The sequence below is a fragment of the Magnolia sinica genome, chromosome 3 (genome assembly GCF_029962835.1).
Source record: "Magnolia sinica isolate HGM2019 chromosome 3, MsV1, whole genome shotgun sequence".
In the NCBI taxonomy this organism is placed as follows: Eukaryota; Viridiplantae; Streptophyta; class Magnoliopsida; order Magnoliales; family Magnoliaceae; genus Magnolia; species Magnolia sinica.
Genome location: NC_080575.1, coordinates 5,904,514 through 5,924,475, shown reverse-complemented (window position 1 = coordinate 5,924,475; position 19,962 = coordinate 5,904,514). Strand labels below are relative to the sequence as shown.

At 40.9% G+C, this 19,962-nt stretch overlaps 1 protein-coding gene across 1 annotated transcript; it reads right to left on the bottom strand.

The window, feature by feature from the left end:
• Positions 1-11,706: 11,706 nt before the first annotated feature.
• LOC131239380 (putative pentatricopeptide repeat-containing protein At1g12700, mitochondrial) lies at positions 11,707-14,655 on the bottom strand. Its single transcript, XM_058237063.1, has one exon. The coding sequence runs from the start codon at positions 14,585-14,587 to the stop codon at positions 12,710-12,712; it is 1,878 nt and encodes a 625-aa protein (XP_058093046.1). The 5' UTR covers positions 14,588-14,655; the 3' UTR covers positions 11,707-12,709.
• Between the last annotated feature and the right edge of the window lie 5,307 nt (positions 14,656-19,962).

Below are 19,962 nucleotides of genomic sequence, written 5' to 3'. Positions count from 1 at the left end.
ATTTTATCAAGTCCATCTAGATGAATATTTAAGCCAATTATCAGGCTAAACCAATCATCAAGTGAGTCATAAAAATGGGCCCATGAATTCAAAATACCTATAATAGTGCTAGATTACATAATTAGATGCTACAACTAGAATTCATGGCTCCTTAATCTAACTATTGACCTGGTGGGCCCCACTCAGATAGGACCATGTAAAAGGCATGTAAAATGAGACAAGATCAATTGCTTGAAGAACAGATGGTTGCATAGGAACACATGGACTGTCCAATCAATTGATTCGAACCTTTCCATCAAGTTCAGCCCACAATTAACGAACCATTAAGCAAAAATCATGCCAGTCAAATGATTGTAACCATCCATTCAATAACAAAAAAAATTGCCAGAAAATGGAAAGTAAAAAATTGTTTATGGAAATAATAGGTCCAATCAAGAATTCCAAACATACATTTGGAGGGACCAAAGTTGATTGCTTATGGTTGTAAACAACTCCTTTGACCATGTGCTCCTAACCATATCATCTATGGATTGGAAAACCAATGGCTGCAAGAAAAAAGGCCAAGTTCCATATCCACGCCACCCATTAGTTTTGACAAAAGAAAAGGAAAAGGCCAAGTTCCTAATTGCAAAGAGAGAGAGAAAGAGAGAGAGAGAGAGAGAGAGAGAGAGAGAGAGAGAGAGAGATTATTGGAGCATTGATGTCATGGAGGTGCGTTTCCCCCCTCTTTTTAAAAAATCAGACCGTTGGCATGTGAGTCACTTACAGGGAAGTGACTTCTCACCCCCAGCCCCTAAAAGTTTCCTGCCAGTTTTGCCTGTAAGTGACTTACAGGTGAATTTTCTCCCCAACCACCACCTGTAAGTGACTTCCCCGTAAGTCACTTCCCACTTACCCAATTTACAGGCATCCAAACAGGGCCCTAAGCTTCCTTAATGGTTGAAATGAAGAAAGAAGAGGGAATGAGAGAAATTTTGAAAATAATTTTTTTTTCAAAATCGACCCTTTATAACCATGTCGGCCTGTAACGGTGGCCCATATCAGCCCCAATCCAGGTTCATACAGCCCATTTTTTTTCACAACAAACCAATTCAACCCCATCAAGTAGTGGGGGTGACCGTTTCCTTTAAGGATCAACCAATACATAGCCTTTTGTTAATACCGTGAGTGGTAGAATTTGAGAGTTTTTGAACCATGGTTACAACTTTCAACAGTATGATTTTCCTATGAAATTCTCTTCTAGAATATCTGACAAAGAGGAACTGTTTTTTGAAAGGGCCACTGTGACTAAAAATGCAAGCCAACTGAAGAATCATGATCAATGTTGTCAAACCGCATATGCGGTTCTGTGCAATCAGATATGCTTGTGCGCATATGCGATCGCACAATCGCATATGCGGTTGCATATTTTTTTATTTTGAAATATATATATATATATATATATATATATATATATATATAGAAAAACATAACTTAGGAGAAGCTTCCCTAAGTCAATAGATAACTAATATAGTAATTTTACATATATAAAATTAGTTTGTGACTTGTTAGAAAAATGAATGAAGTACATCAAATTCAACATTCAACAATATAGTTAAGTAACAAAACAATCAATAAGCTATTTATTGTACAAATACAATTTTGAAGTTACATCTTAATGTTTATTATTTTTACATTATAACACTAACACCACTTACAAGTTACAATAAGTTACAACTTAGTTACACTAACACTAAGTCACATTCAACAATATATGAACACAACTTATGGTTACAAGTTACACTACTTATGAAAGTTTGATTTTTTGCAAAAATAAAAAATAAACAAATAAAATAATGTGCCAACAGTTGGCAGATATGCGATCACATATGCTGTATGCAATCGCATACATCACATATGCGATCGCATATCCTCGCACATTTGGCATATGCCATCGCATATGCGATATGCATATGGGATTTCGCATATGCGAATATGCGGTCGCATTTAACAACACTGATCATGATCAAGTGGAAACCTAAACAGAAACCATGTACAATAGATGAAACCTAAACAGAAACCATGTACAATAGATGAAACCTAAACAGAAACCATGTACAACAGATGAATATCCTGCATTGCTTTTATGCAGTAAAATCCCTAGAAAAGGCAACAGAAGAACCAGTTACCTTCCAGGAGAAAATAAAAATAAAAAATAAAAAAGTGGAAGGAGAGAACATGAGTTGGAAAAGCCAACAACCGGAGAATCACAAAGAAATCCATCAAAAACCCACCTACAAATAAAAATTCAACAGTTTGCAGGGAACACTACGTAAATTGAATAAGGAGTGTTGTTTTCTACCACGAACTAAATTTCATTAAAGAGTTACCACGATACAAAGGAAATATGCAAAGGAATTCCCGAGAAAAATAAAAACCCAAAATCAGAACTGTAGTAAGCTCAATGACTAGCAGGGTTCATTCCATGCTAAATGATGCCATACCAACAAGCCTTTCAATATCAACAAGAGAACAAACATGTTCATGATTCAAAGCTATTCCAACTAAAAATCACGGAGCAGAAAGGATCCAGTACCATCAAGCTGGGAACTACAAACCACCGCAAGTCCTTCAGGCTCATCCAGCTTTACATTTCATTTTGCTTGGGCTTGTATACCATCAGTGTCTTTCTCTGCAATTCCAGCCGCACATGTTGATGTTTTGGGAGGAGTTGGTTCAGCACAAGCCTTCAGGACGGCCTCATTCTGCAAGACAGAGAGAATTTCCGAGTCTTGAGCTTGTAAATTCTTGAAAGAGGACACCGCAATATGTCAAGGTTACAGGACTCCAAAACACGAGTTCGAGTCTTGAGCTTGTAAATTCTTGAAAGACGCCACAGCAATATGTCAAAGTTACAGGACTTGGAAACACTAGTTTTTTAAAGAGTGTGCCATGGCCTGCACACCAGGTCAAATCCATGAATGGTGAGAGAACCATCATCATGGCAAGATGTGGTTGAACCCAGGTCATGCGTGTACAGCCCACAGATAAAGAACACACAGAATGCTATATGCTGCTGCGGTTTCACCAGGACAGTTCCATGTTGCAGGGTTTTTTTTTTGTTTTTTTTAAACCCAATACGTATTGGGGATTCCCCAAAACTTTCCCATAATGGTGCTTCATAACTCATGAACCAGTGGCCCACAAATAAATGGTCAAGAGATAAACTGAAGCCACATTGCTGCCAAAGACCCAGAAATTTGATGGCTATGATCTTCCAATCTGGAAGAGTTTTTGGTCATTCCTCATCCACGGCAAATCCCATAATACCGATGGTTTGGGTCAACAAGCCATGGGCCCCACTTGTACAAAATGACTACATGAGGACACTATTCATGTACCGATGGATCAGGTAATTTAGGAGTATAATTCCTTAAACTTGTGACATGAAGCAATACATGAGTTCCACCATGTATCACAAAAGATAACCAGAAAGCAAAAGGTAAATGCTAGCCAATCCTAAGAGAAAATTATAAAATATTGATAAGAAGCAAATATTGCATGTAACCTTGTGTCCTTGTTTGACTTTGAATTGATACAAACACAGAACACAATACCCATCTATGGGCTGCCTTCATATACTTGTCAATAAGTGCATGCAGTCCTATTGTACTAGCCTCGGCAAACATATGAAATGCTCTGAGGTGTGAGCATGATGGTTAAGTGACTTCGCAACTCGTTAGGTCTCAAGTTGAGTCGCAGGCTGCCCGAGTCAGGGATGACTCGTCCGGTTGACTCGTTGTGTCAATCAGTTCCGATCGAGTCCGAGTTGACTCAGATGCATTGCACAAGCGGCGCAGCTTACCGAGTCTCAAAACCATGCTAAGCATTCCTAACATGTGCTCATGTGTAAGTGAGACGAAGAATCAGTTCAGCACCTTCTCATACACCGTAATGTTGCTAGTGAACTCTAGAATCTATTTTTCAGTGTCTAGGCATTGTAATGGCGATTAGAAAGATGGTGGAAGAGGTCTTGATGAACTGGGGAAACTGCTCTTTCAAACCCCAAGGTAAGGTGCTGTTGGAAGCTCCCTCCTTTGGCTCTGCGCCTGGAACAGAAACAAACAGACGCATATGTAATGATGAAGAATCCTCTGTTGCTAAGATTGGGGAGAAGGTCAAGGCCAGTTTATGCATTTGGGCACTCAATCATAAAATTTTCAACGGGTTATCAGCATCAGCTGTCCTCAGAAATTGGATGGAGGTGATTTGGAGCCATCAGTCCTCTCAAAATGCCAACAGAAATTCTAGGGCTGTGTCTTTCAGCTGTTGTTTCTTGGCTCATGGTGCCATGAATCAGACGCCCAGCTTGTGTGGGGTCAGTGACCTTCTGGTGGATGTAGGTAATCCTCGTCTTCTCAGGTCTGATAATCGCATTGGCAGATCTTCAGGCCACTGCTTTTGCTATTAGTGAAGCGGTTAGGAACATGCAGTGCCACTTCCAGCAGCAGCGGATTATTTTCAAAGGATACTCTCGTGAAGCAAACAATTGGGTTTAGAGTAATGGGCATGTTTTTCTGGTATTTTGGGAGATTTGCACTGCGGAGTTGGTCTAAACATTTCGTTTGCCCTTTGCTTCTGGCAGCTGCATCAATCACATTGTTCATAGGCCTTTTTGTATGCTGGGAATTCCCTTCCCATCTTTTCATTTTATGCGCTTCGTTATCTTTTCAAAAAAGAAAGGGTATATCCCTGAACTATGCCATCAGAAAAGCAGCAAGACCCGACAATTCAGAAAACCCAAAAAACAACTAACCGCCATTCTCACTTCCTACACTGTGAGAGAAGCTTACACTTTCTGCAAGTCTAGCAGGTGGGACAGTCAGTTCAGCAGGATATCTCCATTTCCGTCTGCCATCACCAAGGCTGACATTAGCACTGATGTTTCTGCAGGTTGAATCAAGTTATGAGTGATGATTGATGACAACAATCCTGTGGAGGGCAACAGCCAAGGGCATGCTCAATTCAATGGGTGATGATTGATGAGGCAGAAGTCAATGAACAGGGACGACCATCCTCCATCGAGTTAAGGGCAATGACTGGGAGGGTATTGAGAATCATCATGCGGAGGGCAATGACCATACGGTGAGGAGCTCAATCAATTGGAGAGCAGAACAGGAGTACTGAGAAGGATCAGGTGGCAGTTCATGCTACTAAGCTGGATTTCATATATCACATTGCTGACAATGAGTCTGAGATGAATCCTAAACTACTGAGTGTCACAAATAATCTGCTGCCCCTTTCCAATAAAAATAAAAAAATCTGTGGATGAATGAGATCTGAGATCACAACATTGGTTTTTATGCATTCGTTGAGTGTGTGAGGCACTGGCACACTTGACTTTAAGTAGCGGTTTTGGGGGGTGACTCACCAGTGAACCTGAATCAGCACGACTCGCCCCGTATCGTTCCAGTTCGGCTGGTTTTGGTCCTGTTTCAGTCCGGTGACTCATATCATTTTGTACCAAAACTGAAACAAGTCCGATGATGCCAAGTTGTACCAGACAATTGCTTGAACCATGCTGGTATGTGAGTACAGTGGTCTCATTCAAAGAGGAATATTTGCTGCCTAATAGGCTATAGTCATGTTACTCAGAGAAAGTAGTTTATAAAGCATTCCATTGTAGGTTTTTCAAACACTGATAAAGAGATCATTGGTCCAAATGATGAAGAATCCGGACTCCCATTTTTTTAACTTAATGAAATATCATCAATAATATGATTGCTTCTATCAATGCTAAATGATCAGCTCTCTTCTAGTGTTCAAAACCAGTAGTTCATGGACAAGATAATGAAGAAGTTGACAAGATCTCTTTATCAATGTTCAAAAACCACCGTCTATCATGTTCAAAAGAGTTCTTATCGGCTAAAAATAAAATAAAAAATAAAGAAAGAAAGAAAGAAAGAAGTTCATCGCAGTGTGTGGTGGCTTATGTTAGAATTTTGAACACGATGCAGCTTTGAGATTGATGACGAGAAGAGGATACTAGATGAATTAAATCATAGCAGCTTCACATGTCAATATAGATGTGTTTAGGAATGAAATATGTAACATGAGTGGGGAAAATCAGAAAGTCCAAAGGTGAACTCTGGCTAAAAGACATACATATGTGCAGTGTAAATCAAACAAAAACGAAGAAGAAGAAAAAGAATAAGGAAGAAGTCCAACTTGAGTAGATTGTTTTGTAATGAAATAGAACATAAAAAATCATCATTATAGCCTTGACCTAGTTATTTAGGATTATCTTTATGTATCTTGTTTCGCCAATCATTGCTATCTAAGGCTCTATCTCGTAAGTGTCCGAGATTTCATATCCCTTCTCAATACCTCAACCCCCCTTTATGCCTTTCCCTCATCCCCCATTCAGGTCTTTCAACCCTAATCAAAGTTCGCCTGCCCATCAAGGCCGTCTCCACTTGTTTTGTAGCACATGGCTGAACCATCCCAATTGACTCTATGTCATTTATATCTCCAATTGGGCAATCTTAGTCTTGCTTCGAACATCCGATCATGTGTCTATCCTCAGTCTTTTTACATATCCATCCCACCATCCTCATCTCTACAATGCTCCTCTTCTCATTGCACAAACTTTGCCCCATAACATGGTCTGTCAAATAGCTGCCTTATCGATTTTTTCAGCATCACTCCAAAGGCATGATTCTGCATCGTCCACCCAATTCTAATTCTACTGGAAAATTCTCACTGACCACTTCATCCTTTTAAATTATAGAGCAAAGGCAACAAAACAATTAGCCATGAGGAACCTGCCATCAATTTTGGCAATAGAATTGCATCTATGACCCTTCCTACTACCACTCTGTGCTTAGTTTATGTTCAGTATGTTATATAAAAATCACCCATATGAATACATTTTCAATGAAGTTACTAAATGCATTACATGGGGGGGAAAAAACTAAAATTATGTACTCGATTGTGGTGTCCAAAATAGCAATCATTTTGGACACACAATCGTGTAGTGAAAGGAAAAAAATGTTGTGGAGGATGGCATTGCTAGCGATTTGGTGGGCTGTTTGGGAAGAAAGAAATGCTAGATGCTTTATCAATGAAAGGAAATCAGCAAATGGCACTTCTCATAGGGCTAGGATGTTGGTCATCGAATGGGCTTCTTGTGTTTCTAAATTAAGGGATTGTAATCTTGAATTCCTAGGTTAGCCTTTCGGGTCACCTTCTTAGCATCCCTATTCATATGTAGCTTTTGTTTGCTTTCTCAATAAAATTTGAGTTATCTTTCAAATTTATTAAAAAAAAAAAAAATCATTTTAAATAAAAGATTGCCTTCTTTCTTCACTCCTTTTTTTTTTTAAACCAGGGAAGGAGAATAAACCATCTACCTTTTTCCAAGACCAGTAGAGAAGGACCATCATCCTACATACCACACCACCACGTTCCATTTAATGATGACTTCAAGATTTAATTAACAGAATTAAGACTTCAAGATATTATTCGGCATCAAACATTCATCTCATAGAGCATTAAATGCATCCAATCACACCATTCACCAATTCTAGAACCATATTATAACACATTGCATCATTAAACAAGACATGTGGCAGAAGTAACAAGGAAACAATGCAATTGATGAGGCAAGGGCAATGCAATAGAAAGTATCGATAGAATGATCAATGTTGAATGCATACCATGATGAGGTTTTTCCTTTAGCATGGTGTGTCAGGGGAGGGCATCCATCCCAAATACCAAACACATGCCATGTGAGGTGGAGGGTGGAGGGTCCAGAGTCCAAACTGTCCATCAAGTAGGTCCTCTCCCTCAGTCGAAAATCACAGCATAACAGAACATCCTATCCAATGAACAGTGGCTTTGAATTGGACAATGAGAATCAAAGTGGTTAAGTGTCAACAGCCAAAAGGTAAATTGATGGCTATGATTGCCCATTCAATTGGATCTTTAACCACAGGCCAGCTGTGTGCAGGACCCACTTGACGGGCAGTCTGGATTCACCCACCCGCCTACCCCTTCCGAGGTACCATAATGTGGGGTGGAGGAGCAGACTCCAGATTGTCCATCTAGTATGTTGTCTCCATGGATGGCCCTCAGTTGAAAATCACAGCAGACCAGACCAGACCATCCATCACTACAAACAGTGACCACGAAATGGATAGTAAGAATCAAAACGGTCAAATGTCAATGCTTGACAGGTGACTCTGATGGCTACGATGGCCCATTTAGTTTGATCTTCAACTGCGGGCCACCTGCGGACAGGAACCACTTGACAGACAGTATAGATTCTCCAACCCACCTACCCCTTCCAAGGTACCGTGCAACAAACATGCCAGACCATAGTCAGCGTTACGAAAAGGGGATTACACGGTAGTACTCGGGCAGTGTATGATGTTTGATATGCAGGCACTAAAAATTTGTACAAGTAACATACATTAGCTCAAATAAAACAAACTAAATTGTGGAACCCACCATCACTAAGTCAAAGTCCCAAAATCAGATTGAATGAACAATCCTAACCCTCTAGTTCGTGGACACTTGTTTATTTAATAAGACCATTGGATGTTTTTCATTTTAATCATTCAATTAATGTCCACCAATTCAATAGTCAGATAATCAAATAAGCATTATGCCTGGTTTATCACACATCTAAACTGGGAACCATAATTCAGACAGTTTAATTTGAATTACATTAATGCCATATATGTGATTGTTATGCAATTCCCAAGTGTCTATGTAGAGCATCCATCACACTCTGACAGAGTATCAAACTTTGAAGTTTTTCTTTTTGTACAGAAACTGGGTCGCCCCAAAACTAGCTCGAAAACTCATAAAACGGATTCCATTCACTCCCAAAATACGCGGAATCAAGAAATGTACGCATGCTTAGACCAACAAATTGAACTAATGTGTCCAATTTCAATCACCAAACAATACCCATTTAAATAATCATATATATAACCATTTACCACAAATGAATCTTACAACGAACAGATCGAAACCAAAAGGAAAAAAAGAAAAAGGAAAAGAATGTAATATTGAAGGAAGATAAACGAAAACAGATAGAGAGAGAGAACCTGCCAGACTCGGAGAAGTCTTTTCTTGGCATTGGCTTTTCTGGTGGTGGTGAGTTTGATCCTCTTCCATACCAATCCACCTGAATCATGCTTCTTCACTATCTCCAGCACTCTCGTCGCTCCAAACATTCTCTCTCTCTCTCTCTCTCCTCAACAACTGCAGGAGGGGGAAGACATGAAAACCCTCAAAAACCCCCAAGAGGGTATTTTCGTCATTTGCAAAAGCGCAGGAAACTCGATGCTCCGGGAGAGTGTGATGGATGATACGCGGGCACTGGGAAATGTATGAGCATCCATCGGCCAGCTCGTTGGTTCCGGTAAAGACGGACGCGACTTATGTGGGTGGGACCCTGACCGTGGGCCCCACCTCGCTGTATGCATTATATATCAACGCACTCCATATGTTTTTTCAGCTTATTTTACTGCATGGTACGAAAAATGAAGTAGATACAAATCTCAGGTGGACCACACCACAGGAAACTGTGGCAGTTGAATGTCCACCATTAAAAACTTCATAGGGTCCACCGTAATATTTATTTGCCATCCAACTTGTTGATAAGGTCACACAGTCATTGATAAAGGGAAAACACAAATACCAGCTTGATCCACAACTTTCGTAACCCACAAAAAGTTTTTAATGGTCACTGACTTTTTTTTTTCTGGTGTGGTACAATTGATATTTTTATCTGCTTCATTTTTAGGACCATAATATAAAATAAGCTGGAAAAACATATGGATGGCATGGATATACAATTCATACACTATATAATTTCTGAGTGCCTGGGCATCTACCATCAGACTCTTCCAGTGTATCTAGTTAACCTTTATGTAAAATGAAGGGCCTTTTGGGCTCGGTAAGGCTCTCAACAGGTGGATTAAAGTCGGGCCCGGATCCGGATCCTGTTCTTTGGGACCACAGAGCCCAGATCCTGATCGGGTCCAAGAGATGGTATGGTGCTAATGGGTCATTAGACCTTGGTTTCAAGTTGGGTCCAGGTCAAATAAGGGCATTTACATGGCTTGAACCACCCAATGGATGATGGATTGGAAGGTGTTGGGGTCATTACACCTTTGTTTCTATTGCATTCTATCTCATCATATCACATTTTGTTCTGCAATATTTTAGAATCACCGTTAATACCTCAACATGGATCTGAGATAATTCTTTTTTCCATAGCCCTAAGGCCTAGACAATTAGACATTTTATCCTAATTACAAGTTTACAACAACCCACTTTTTTCGAGAGCGGATTGCATGTGCCCCTGGACACAAAAAGATATACCAATGACAGGGGCTGTCTATTTTTAAAGACCACTATAAGATGGGATTATAAAAATCAGGCAGATCCAAAACTCAGTTGGGCCACCACAAATGAAAAGGTGGGAATGGAAACGTCCACCGTTGAAACCTTCCTGAAGCTGACCATGATGTGTATATGCCATCCAAACCGTTCATATCTGTAGGAACAAATATCATGTTGATGCAAAACTTCTGTCACCCCCAAGTGTTCAATCCCCACTTTTTTTCTTCTTTTGTTTATTTATAGAGAAGTGCTTTTGCTATGCCAAGGGATAAAACTTACTCTTAAGTATAATAGATTGATCTTCCAAGTATGAATGAGCTCTCTTACATGCATGTGGCTTAGGTATTTACCTTCATGGGACACCCAATCATCAATTGTAACCGTTCATTGCCATTGGGAGCAAGACTCATAATAAACAGATGATTCTTATTACTTCTATGAATGAGGACTTGTTACAACCATTTGTTATTTAGGAGCCATAGATCACATGCCTATTGTCATCTACCAAAGTTGCTAATTGCAAATCAAAGTAATACCAGCAAGCAGCGGGATCTATTGAATAGGCAGTTCAAGATGATAATTGGACCTCTATTGTTCTATGGATCTCCTTCACGAAACATGGTCCTGAATAGTTGTCATGGTCCTGAATAATTGTCATTGTTATGACTGTTGATCTGGCGGGCCACCACATGACTAGGCCACATCCCACAAGGCAATCATACTATGGTAGCCATCTGATTAGTGACCTGCAAAAGAATGGTTAGAGCAACAGTCCGCATTCAACCAATGAAAATGGCGACAATTCGATGGTTAGAGCTGTCCAACCATTGCAAATTTTGGCCTACAGCCATCTGTATGGTCGCCCACAAGATCAACATGCCCAATAGCAATATATCTTTGTCCATGTGAACAAAGATCTGCAAAGGACTTCTATGATATGAGCTACAAAGCCTCATCCATCTTCTTACACTAGCAGATCAATACAGCACAGCAAATAGAATCAAGCTTCCCGCCGTAAGTCACCATGATATCAAATAGTTCTATTGAAGCATCCATTTGACCTTGCAAACTGTAACCATATGTCTATGTATTACTTAAAGACACGTTAAGATCCCTCCCGATAAGCTGGGACTTGTCCAATCTTCCCTTCTTTGTAGAGTGCATTTACTGGTAAGGCCTGTTTGGATTGCAAATTATATCAGTAATATATTGTAAAAACACCATCATTATGATCTTACCATGTTTGTTTAAACACGTAATTCAGCGGTTATTTGCATCCAGTCAAATGCAGATGTAATAGGAGACAGGTAAAAGATATTTATAATCATTATAGTTTTACACTGTATTAATACAATGGAAATCTCCTACCCAAACATGTAAATCAATGTATTTTTCTCTACAACATGACATTGAAGTAATGTAAAAGTATCGTCACTGCAATTTTACAATGCCTATTCAAACATGGGAATTGCCATACAAATTACCTGTTTTAGGAGACAGGTACTGTAATTTGTAATCATTGCACCTTTACAGTACATTACTAATATTATTCGTAATCCAAACAGGCCTATGTATTTGGTGAAATTTCCTGTCCACCATGCCATCAAAAAGCCTAGTTACATCAACTAGTGAAAAATAAGGGATAATTTTGGGGCCTCTTCCATTCATCTATCTTTCCAAAGACTCCAATGGTCATGGTAAACAAATAAACAGGTGGACTTTACCATTTTGGGGAAGACTTCCATCTTCCATGGCCTTACTTCTAGTTCCATCTTTGCAAAGACCACTGTTGATTATCCCAGATACTGTTGTGCTAGACCTACATATTCTCCTTTCCATTTCCCATAGCAACTCAAAAATGGAACTGGTGTTTCTGCTTTTGCAAAGCCCATCAATCCGTCTTTCCAAAGTCACTATCAATCACCATTTACATCTTCAACTTCTCTTTTTCATGGAGCAGCTCAAGAGCAATGAAAAGCCCATTTCTGAAGAATCATTGTGACAACATGAGAAAGGTAGCCTGCTCTACCATCTTGACAAAAAAATCAATTGCATCCATGCTTTATTCCAACATACAAAGCCCCTGAAATTGGTGAAAGTTACCATGACAGATGTCTCCAAAAACCCAGATTGGAAATCTAATTTTAATGAAATGACACACCTTCTAAATTATCATCACTTTTAAAGTCATTTCGGCATGTAGGGTTCATCAAAGCTACCGAGTCCGACACCAATACGAACGTACTTGTAAAGCCAACTAGACAAACATATTTCAGATGGACAGAACATGAATATAGGTGAAATCAGCCCTTCATAATGCAAAATTATCAGCCTTCGTAACCAACTTTGGCAAAAATGTAGGAAGCAACTCCAAAACTTCCCTATGCCATTCATCCTTCAGAAGCAAGTCAACTACAATAGAAGCAGTATCCGCATCCGGTGTAACATCCCTCTCAGCCATCATTTGGAGAAACTCCATTGCCTTATGTGTCTCACCCATTTCACAGAAACCACGGATGATTGTATTGAATGTACGGGCATTTGGATAGCAACCATTTTCATTCATTTGCAAAAACAATTCATTAGCCTCCTGCAATCGACCTCCTTTACAATAGCCATTAATCATTATGTTGTATGTAATGACATCAGGCAGCAATCCTCTGTCGGAGATGCCAACAAATAGCACCTTTCCCGCTTCAAGCCTCCCATCTCTACACATCCCATCAATGAGGATGTTGTAAATTTCAACATTCGGTTCAAATTCACAATCTGATATAACCTTGAATAGTTCCATCGCCTCCCGTTTGTTTTTACAGAGCCCATCCAACAAAGTAATGTATGTGATTAGGTTGGGTATTTGGCCACGAGCTTGCATCTCGTTAAAGAGCCCCTGTGCCACCCCAACCCTACCAACATTGCAGAATCCACCCAATAGAGTGGTGTACGTAACAACTGTGGGAACCAATCCTGTTTGGAGCATTTCAACATAGAGCCTCATTGCCTCATCCATTCTTTTACATTTGCAATACCCATTAATCAACACGTTGTAGCTAACATCGTCGTGCTCAATGCCCTTAGCTGCCATGGAGTCGAAGAGCTCTACTGCAGAATCCATCAGACCCTGCAAGCAGTAACCACTCATCAAAGTATTATAGGTGAACACTTCAGGTTCCTTGCCTTGCTGAATCATTACTTCTAGGAGTCGACGTGCTTCTTCGGTCATCCCTGCTTTGCAAAGACTATCCATCAGCACGTTGAATGCTACCACATCTGGGGAGATACCTCTAAGAGGCATTTCATTGAAAAAGCAAGTGGCTTCTTTCCACCGCCCCAAATCGCACAGGCCACGAATTAAAGAAGTGTAAGTGATGGCATTGGGCGAAACACCATCGCGGGTCATCTCTGAGAAGAGGGCCAATGCCTCTTCCATCCATCCGTCCTTGCATTGTCGATCGACAAGCATGTTATACACCGCCACATTTGGCCTACATCCTCGCTTCACCATATCTCCAAGCAGTCCAAGAGCAGAACCTGTGTTTTCCATCTTGCAAAGCCCACCTACAAGGGTACCGTACGTGATCTCATTAGGTGGGCAACCTGTCTCAATCATATTTACAAAAAATTCGACTGCATTGGCAATCTTATCCACCATACAAAGGCCCTGGATCAAGATGGTGAAAGTTGCAGTGTTTGGTTCGTAGCCCCGTTTCAGGATTTCTCCACAGACAGCGAAACCAAGATCTCCCCGATTCAAGTGGCAGAAACAATTGATCAGGATTGTCAGCGTACGTATGTTCGGCCGGATTCCAAACACGTTCATCTTTCTAAAGAGAGAAACAGCATCAGAATAACGTTTCGCTTTGGAAACAGACTCCAACAGACAATTGAAACGAGAGAGCGATGGCAAAGGTTGCATGAAAAGCATTTTATCAAGCACTTCCAAAGCATCATCGGGCATGATCGTTCCCAGCTCACATCGATTTTTAACAAAATTCTCGACTTGGGTATGAATCAAAACGTTAGGATTCTTCAATTCATTTACAAATTTCGAATCAGGAAAGAGACATCGACAGCAAAGATTGCTTGAGAAACATTTGATCGAACACTTCCAGAACATCGTCATGCATGATCGTTCTTCGCTTCCATTGATTTTTAACGAAATTGTCAACTTGGGTATGAATCGAAACATCGGGATTCTTGGATTTCTTTACAAACTTCGAATCAGAAACAGTAATTCGAATTGGAACTGAGAAGAGAGATGAAGTGGTAGAAGTAGCAGGTCCCGTTTGGACAGCAGCAACAGCCGATGCAATTCTCGAAGAAGCTGCAGCTCTTTTTAATGCCATTTTTGCCCATGAAGATTCACCTTTTTACCCTTTCCACCCTCAGTTTTCTGAAGAGAGGAAGAAGGAAGGGGTCAGACACCTGCAAAGGAGAGAATGGGCCGAGTCGGGTATATTGTGGGGTGAGGTGGGGCCGATGCCCACAGGTCAGGTTCGGGTAAAGTTCTACAGTACCCGTACCCGGGCTTACTGGTTCTGGGTCTTGCGGGTCCACGCTCGGTATCCGGGTACATGCATTAATATAATCAAGATAGGGCCCACAGAGCTGAAAACGGATTGGCTACTCACCCTGCCATCAGCCAATGGCTGATGGTCGGTGCTCTGTGGGCTCCACCATGATGTATTTATTTCATCCATGCCGCCCATCTATTTTTATAGATCATTTTAGGCATGAGACCAAGAATGAGGTATATTCCATTGTAACGCCCTGGAAATCGTGAGTCGTGCATATACTCGACTCCCGAGTTTTCGGAGTCACTTATAGACAATTTTTATTAATACGCGATTCAATTTAAATGCGCAGCCTGGAATCTCCTGGAACATGAAGTACATCCACACAAGTTCACTGAAATGAAAGAGACCGAATACAAATATATATATATATATATATACAAATATATATATATATATATATATATATATATATATATATATATATATATATATATATACATGTCCAAAAAAATACATGGGTCGCATAAGATATTATCCAACAAAATTGCAAAAGAATAATAACTCCAAAAATGAATAAAACTGAGCCCCTGCTCAGCGATCCAATCCCGTCTCTCAAGCTGGTGGAGAACCGTCCATCAATTGGAAGTAGGACAACTCGTCCTCCTCCTCAAAGCTCGCCTCACCAGGCTCTTCAAGCCTTGAGTCACCTGCATCTATGAACGGGTCTGGTTGGTGTTTTAAAACACCGTCCCAGAGTGAGAGTGAGTGATAAACTCAGTAGGTGTTATTAGTCTTAAATTATCACAAACATCAATTATAATATGACATCAATGAAAAGCAGTCAAGCATAAACATCAAACTAATCTTATTAATGCGCGTGCATGCGGGATGATATGATGCATGCCCTCACCACAACACTCCCTCGAGTGACATCATCTAACGATCACAAATGACAACACTTCCTCAGTGCGACCTCGACTGCCGAGTCGCCACCCTAACTAGTGCGCTGCGATGCAATGCAACGTGTTAGCCGAGTTGTTAGTTAGGTTCATTCATCCAGCAGATTTGGGAATCTGGTACACCCCACGTATCAATGCCCTAAACGGGTTGCGAGGCCAAGACCCCCCAATGCGTGAGGTCGAGACCCCGCGGTCCGTGATCCCATCGGGTTCCTCATCCCCGACTTCAAGCACATGAGGAGTGCCGTGAGAAAGGGATCGCTCCCGGTCACTACGGGGAGGCGCGGTACCCCAGCATAGGCCGACAGCTCGGACACGGTGTCTCATTCCACCATGCCCGGCTCACGAGGCTGTGGACCAATTTCAAGTGGGTTATTGATGAGCTACAACGGTTGTAGGGTGTCCCAGGTTTCATACAAGTGTGAGCAAACAGGGTTAATAATCAAGGTTGGTCAGACAGTAGGCTAGACCACACGAGTCAGGCGAGCATGAGGCCTGTGACATCGGGCACGAGGGTCCCATGTAGTCGAATTACTGCCACCCGAACACACCCGCCCAAACTCACAAGTCCAACCATAACGTAGTTCTACCGATGGGACTACCGTCTCTCCTCAAATTCCTGACCAACCCAAGGGTAGGAATAGGGGCTCATAACATGCCAACTACCAATGTAACATCAAGCATATTCAACACCATGTTCTCATGTTGCTCAACATACAATTCAAATTTCTCTAACAAGTAAACTATTAACATCATGAATAAAGTGTATGTGTGTGGTATGGGTTGGTGAGGAAGTTAACACTTCCTCCATGTTAAGAAATCATATGTACAAGAGCAATAAATCATACATCCTATGAGGCAACAACACATGAGAAATTCACACAAGGCATGAACATGTAATCATCCATACACCAAATCATGTGAGAGGCAAGAACAATCATCATAAGAGTCAAACCAACAATTTCATATTATTCCAACAAACCTACAATTCTCTAGATTCTTTAAATATGACATCCAAGCAACCAAAATCATTAATCTCATATTAAATTTGGTGCTAGGCCACCTAAGAACAATAGTCCGCACCTCCGGATTGTTGAAGGCTTGGAAGACGACCTAGGAAGATGGATTTTTGGGGTTGAACGGTCGGAATCCCTAAAGCAAGCATTTGTATGTTAGAATTCATGTCAATCTCTTCTCAATACATGGATTTCAAGAAAAAAGGGTGAGGGGTTTTACTTAGACGACTAACGGATGATTCTTGTGGTTGTGGTGGAGGGTTCTTCCTTGAAGAAGAGGTAGGGAGGTGCAAGGTTGAGCTTCCTTGGGCCCCACCATCAACAACACCCTCCTTCACTCTCTTCTTCTTCTCTCTTTCTCATCCTTTCTCCTCCTTTCTCTTATCCTTTTTCTCTCTTCTCTCTTTCCTTCTCTAGGGCAAAATCGTATGGGGAGAGAGGGTGCCCAAATGAGGCCCTTTTATAATGTCAGATTTGATGAAAATGGCTCCAAGTGTTGGGTTTTTACTATACTAGACCTATGGGAGGGTCTTTCTAAGCTCTAGGGCCCACTATGAGGTGTACGTATTAATATACACCGTAGGATAGTTAGCCCTAATGATGATCTACGTATGAACATGATCGGCCCGCCATTTAGATGTGTCGATCGACAGATACGATTAGAAGTCTTTTTAACGGTCACCGATGGTCGATCGGGGCCACGACTATACGGATATGAGTAGGAAAATATCCTTACTCCACGTGTGAAGTTTGGTCGCAAACCGACGGTCTAAAATCCTCAACTTTGCATAAGAGTGGATGACTCAATTCACTTAAGTTCCAGTTCCTTTCTTTATGGTATTTGCGCTTCTCATGCACTCGTCCTTCGGCTCAAGTTGAGCGGTTCTGGACACTACCCAGGTCTGACTCCCGTGATGGACGTCGAGCCCAGTAAGACGAACATTACTCTATAATTTTGGAACTAATGGCCCACCAACGAGCCGTCTAGAGCTTGTTCGGAAAATCAGGGTGTTTCTGGAATAAATTAGGTATTGAGATTTCTCGTGGACAATGATCAGGGTTTAGATTAACTATATTTATAGGGTGGCCTATTTATAACTAGTGGAAGTGGATATTTGGTCATGATCACTCTAAACCGTCGGTTTTAGACTAAAAGGGTAATGTGGTTGATTTGGTTTATTATTTAAGATTCGGGCCTTATCTGACTCTGCCCCGGTTAGATCTTTAATTTAGTCATACTTGCCTTGATTAGTTAGCGAAGGGTCGGTTAGATTTGGGCCCTCTGGCCTTTAGTTTCAATGAATTTCCACAATGGCCCTATAGGATTCCTCATTGGTTTTAGGGACATTGATGCCCACTGTTTTGAAACCTTACTAAAGTCCACCATGATATTTATCTAAGGTCAAACAGACATGGATAAAGGGAAAACAGAAATATCATCTTGATCAAGTAAGCCCCACCATGTTATATCCTCACCGTACATCCATTTTGTGAGATCACCATGAGGCACGAACACAAAAATAAGGAAGAGACAAAGCTCAGGTGGACTACACTGTATCTAAGGTCACAAAGAGGGAAACGGATTGGATACTCACCTTGCCACCAGCCCGGTGGCTGGTGGTCGGGTCTCTGTGGGCCCACCATCATGTATGTGTTACATCCATTCCGTTCATCCATTTTTTCCGATCATTTTAGGGTTTGATACCAAAAATGAGAGGGATATAAATCTCAGGTGGACCACACCATAGGAAAATAATAATGATTGGATATCTACCATTAAAATTCCCCTAAGGCCAACTGTACTGTTTATTTGACATCCAATCTGTTGATTAGGTCATACAGACCCAGATGAACAGAAAAAACAAAGATCAGCTTGATCCAAAACTTTTATAGCCCCTAAAAAGCTATAATGGTTTACGTTCATTCAACACTGTTTCCTGTAATGTGGTCCATTTGAGATTAGGATATACCTCATTTTTGGTCTTATATCATAAAATGATCTAGAAAAATAGATGGACGGAATGGATGAAACACATACATCATGGTGGGGCCCACAGAGACCCGACCACCAACAGGCTGGTGGTTGGGTCTTTGTGGGCCCCACCATGATGTATGTGTTTCATCCATTCCGTTCATCCATTTTTACCGATCATTTTAGATTTGACACAAAAAAATGAGAGGGATATAAATCTCAGGAGGACCACACCATAGGAAAATAATAGTTATTGGATATCTACCATTAAAATTCCCCTAAGTCCGGCTGTACTGTTTATTTGACATCCAATCTGTTGAGTAGGTCATACAGACCCAGATGAAGGGAAAAAACAAAGATCAGCTTGATCCAAAACTTTTATAGCCCCTAAAAAGTTTTAATTGTCTACGTTCATTCAACACTGTTTCCTGCAATGTGGCCCACTTAAGATTTGGATATACCTCATTTTTGGTCTTATGCCATAAAATGATATAGAAAATAGATGGATGGCATGGATGAAATACATAAATCATGGTGGGTCCACGGAGCACCAATCACCAGCCATTGGCTGTTGTTTTGGGGAGTAACCAATCCGTTTCCCACAAAGATGTTTATGAAGGGAAAACAGAAATATCATCTTGATCAGAACTTCTGTGGGCCAAGAAGTTTTCAATGGTAGGGCGTTCAATCCCCACCAGTTTCTGTAGTGTGGCCCACATGTGGTTTGGATCTACCTCATTTTTAGGCTCATACTGTAAAATGATCTCGAAAATGGATGGACGGTGTGGATATAACATATACATCATGATGAGGCCGACGTAACTTTGCCACGTCAACACACTAGGAAAACCGTACTGTCCGAATAATTCCGTAATATCATCTAAAAGCGGGATGCATTTCCAATTTCCACTAACCTCTTCCCGCGAAGTTCAGTTACTGGCACTTCTCTCTTCAAATCCCAACCTCCCAAAATCCTAAAAAACTGCAGAAGATATGAAATCGATTGCATTCCTTCCGAAAATCCCTCTCTTTCCCTCTTTCAAAATCCCAACCCTAATTTCCCCCAAACCCCCCCTTTTCGTTTCTCCGTCTCTCTCATT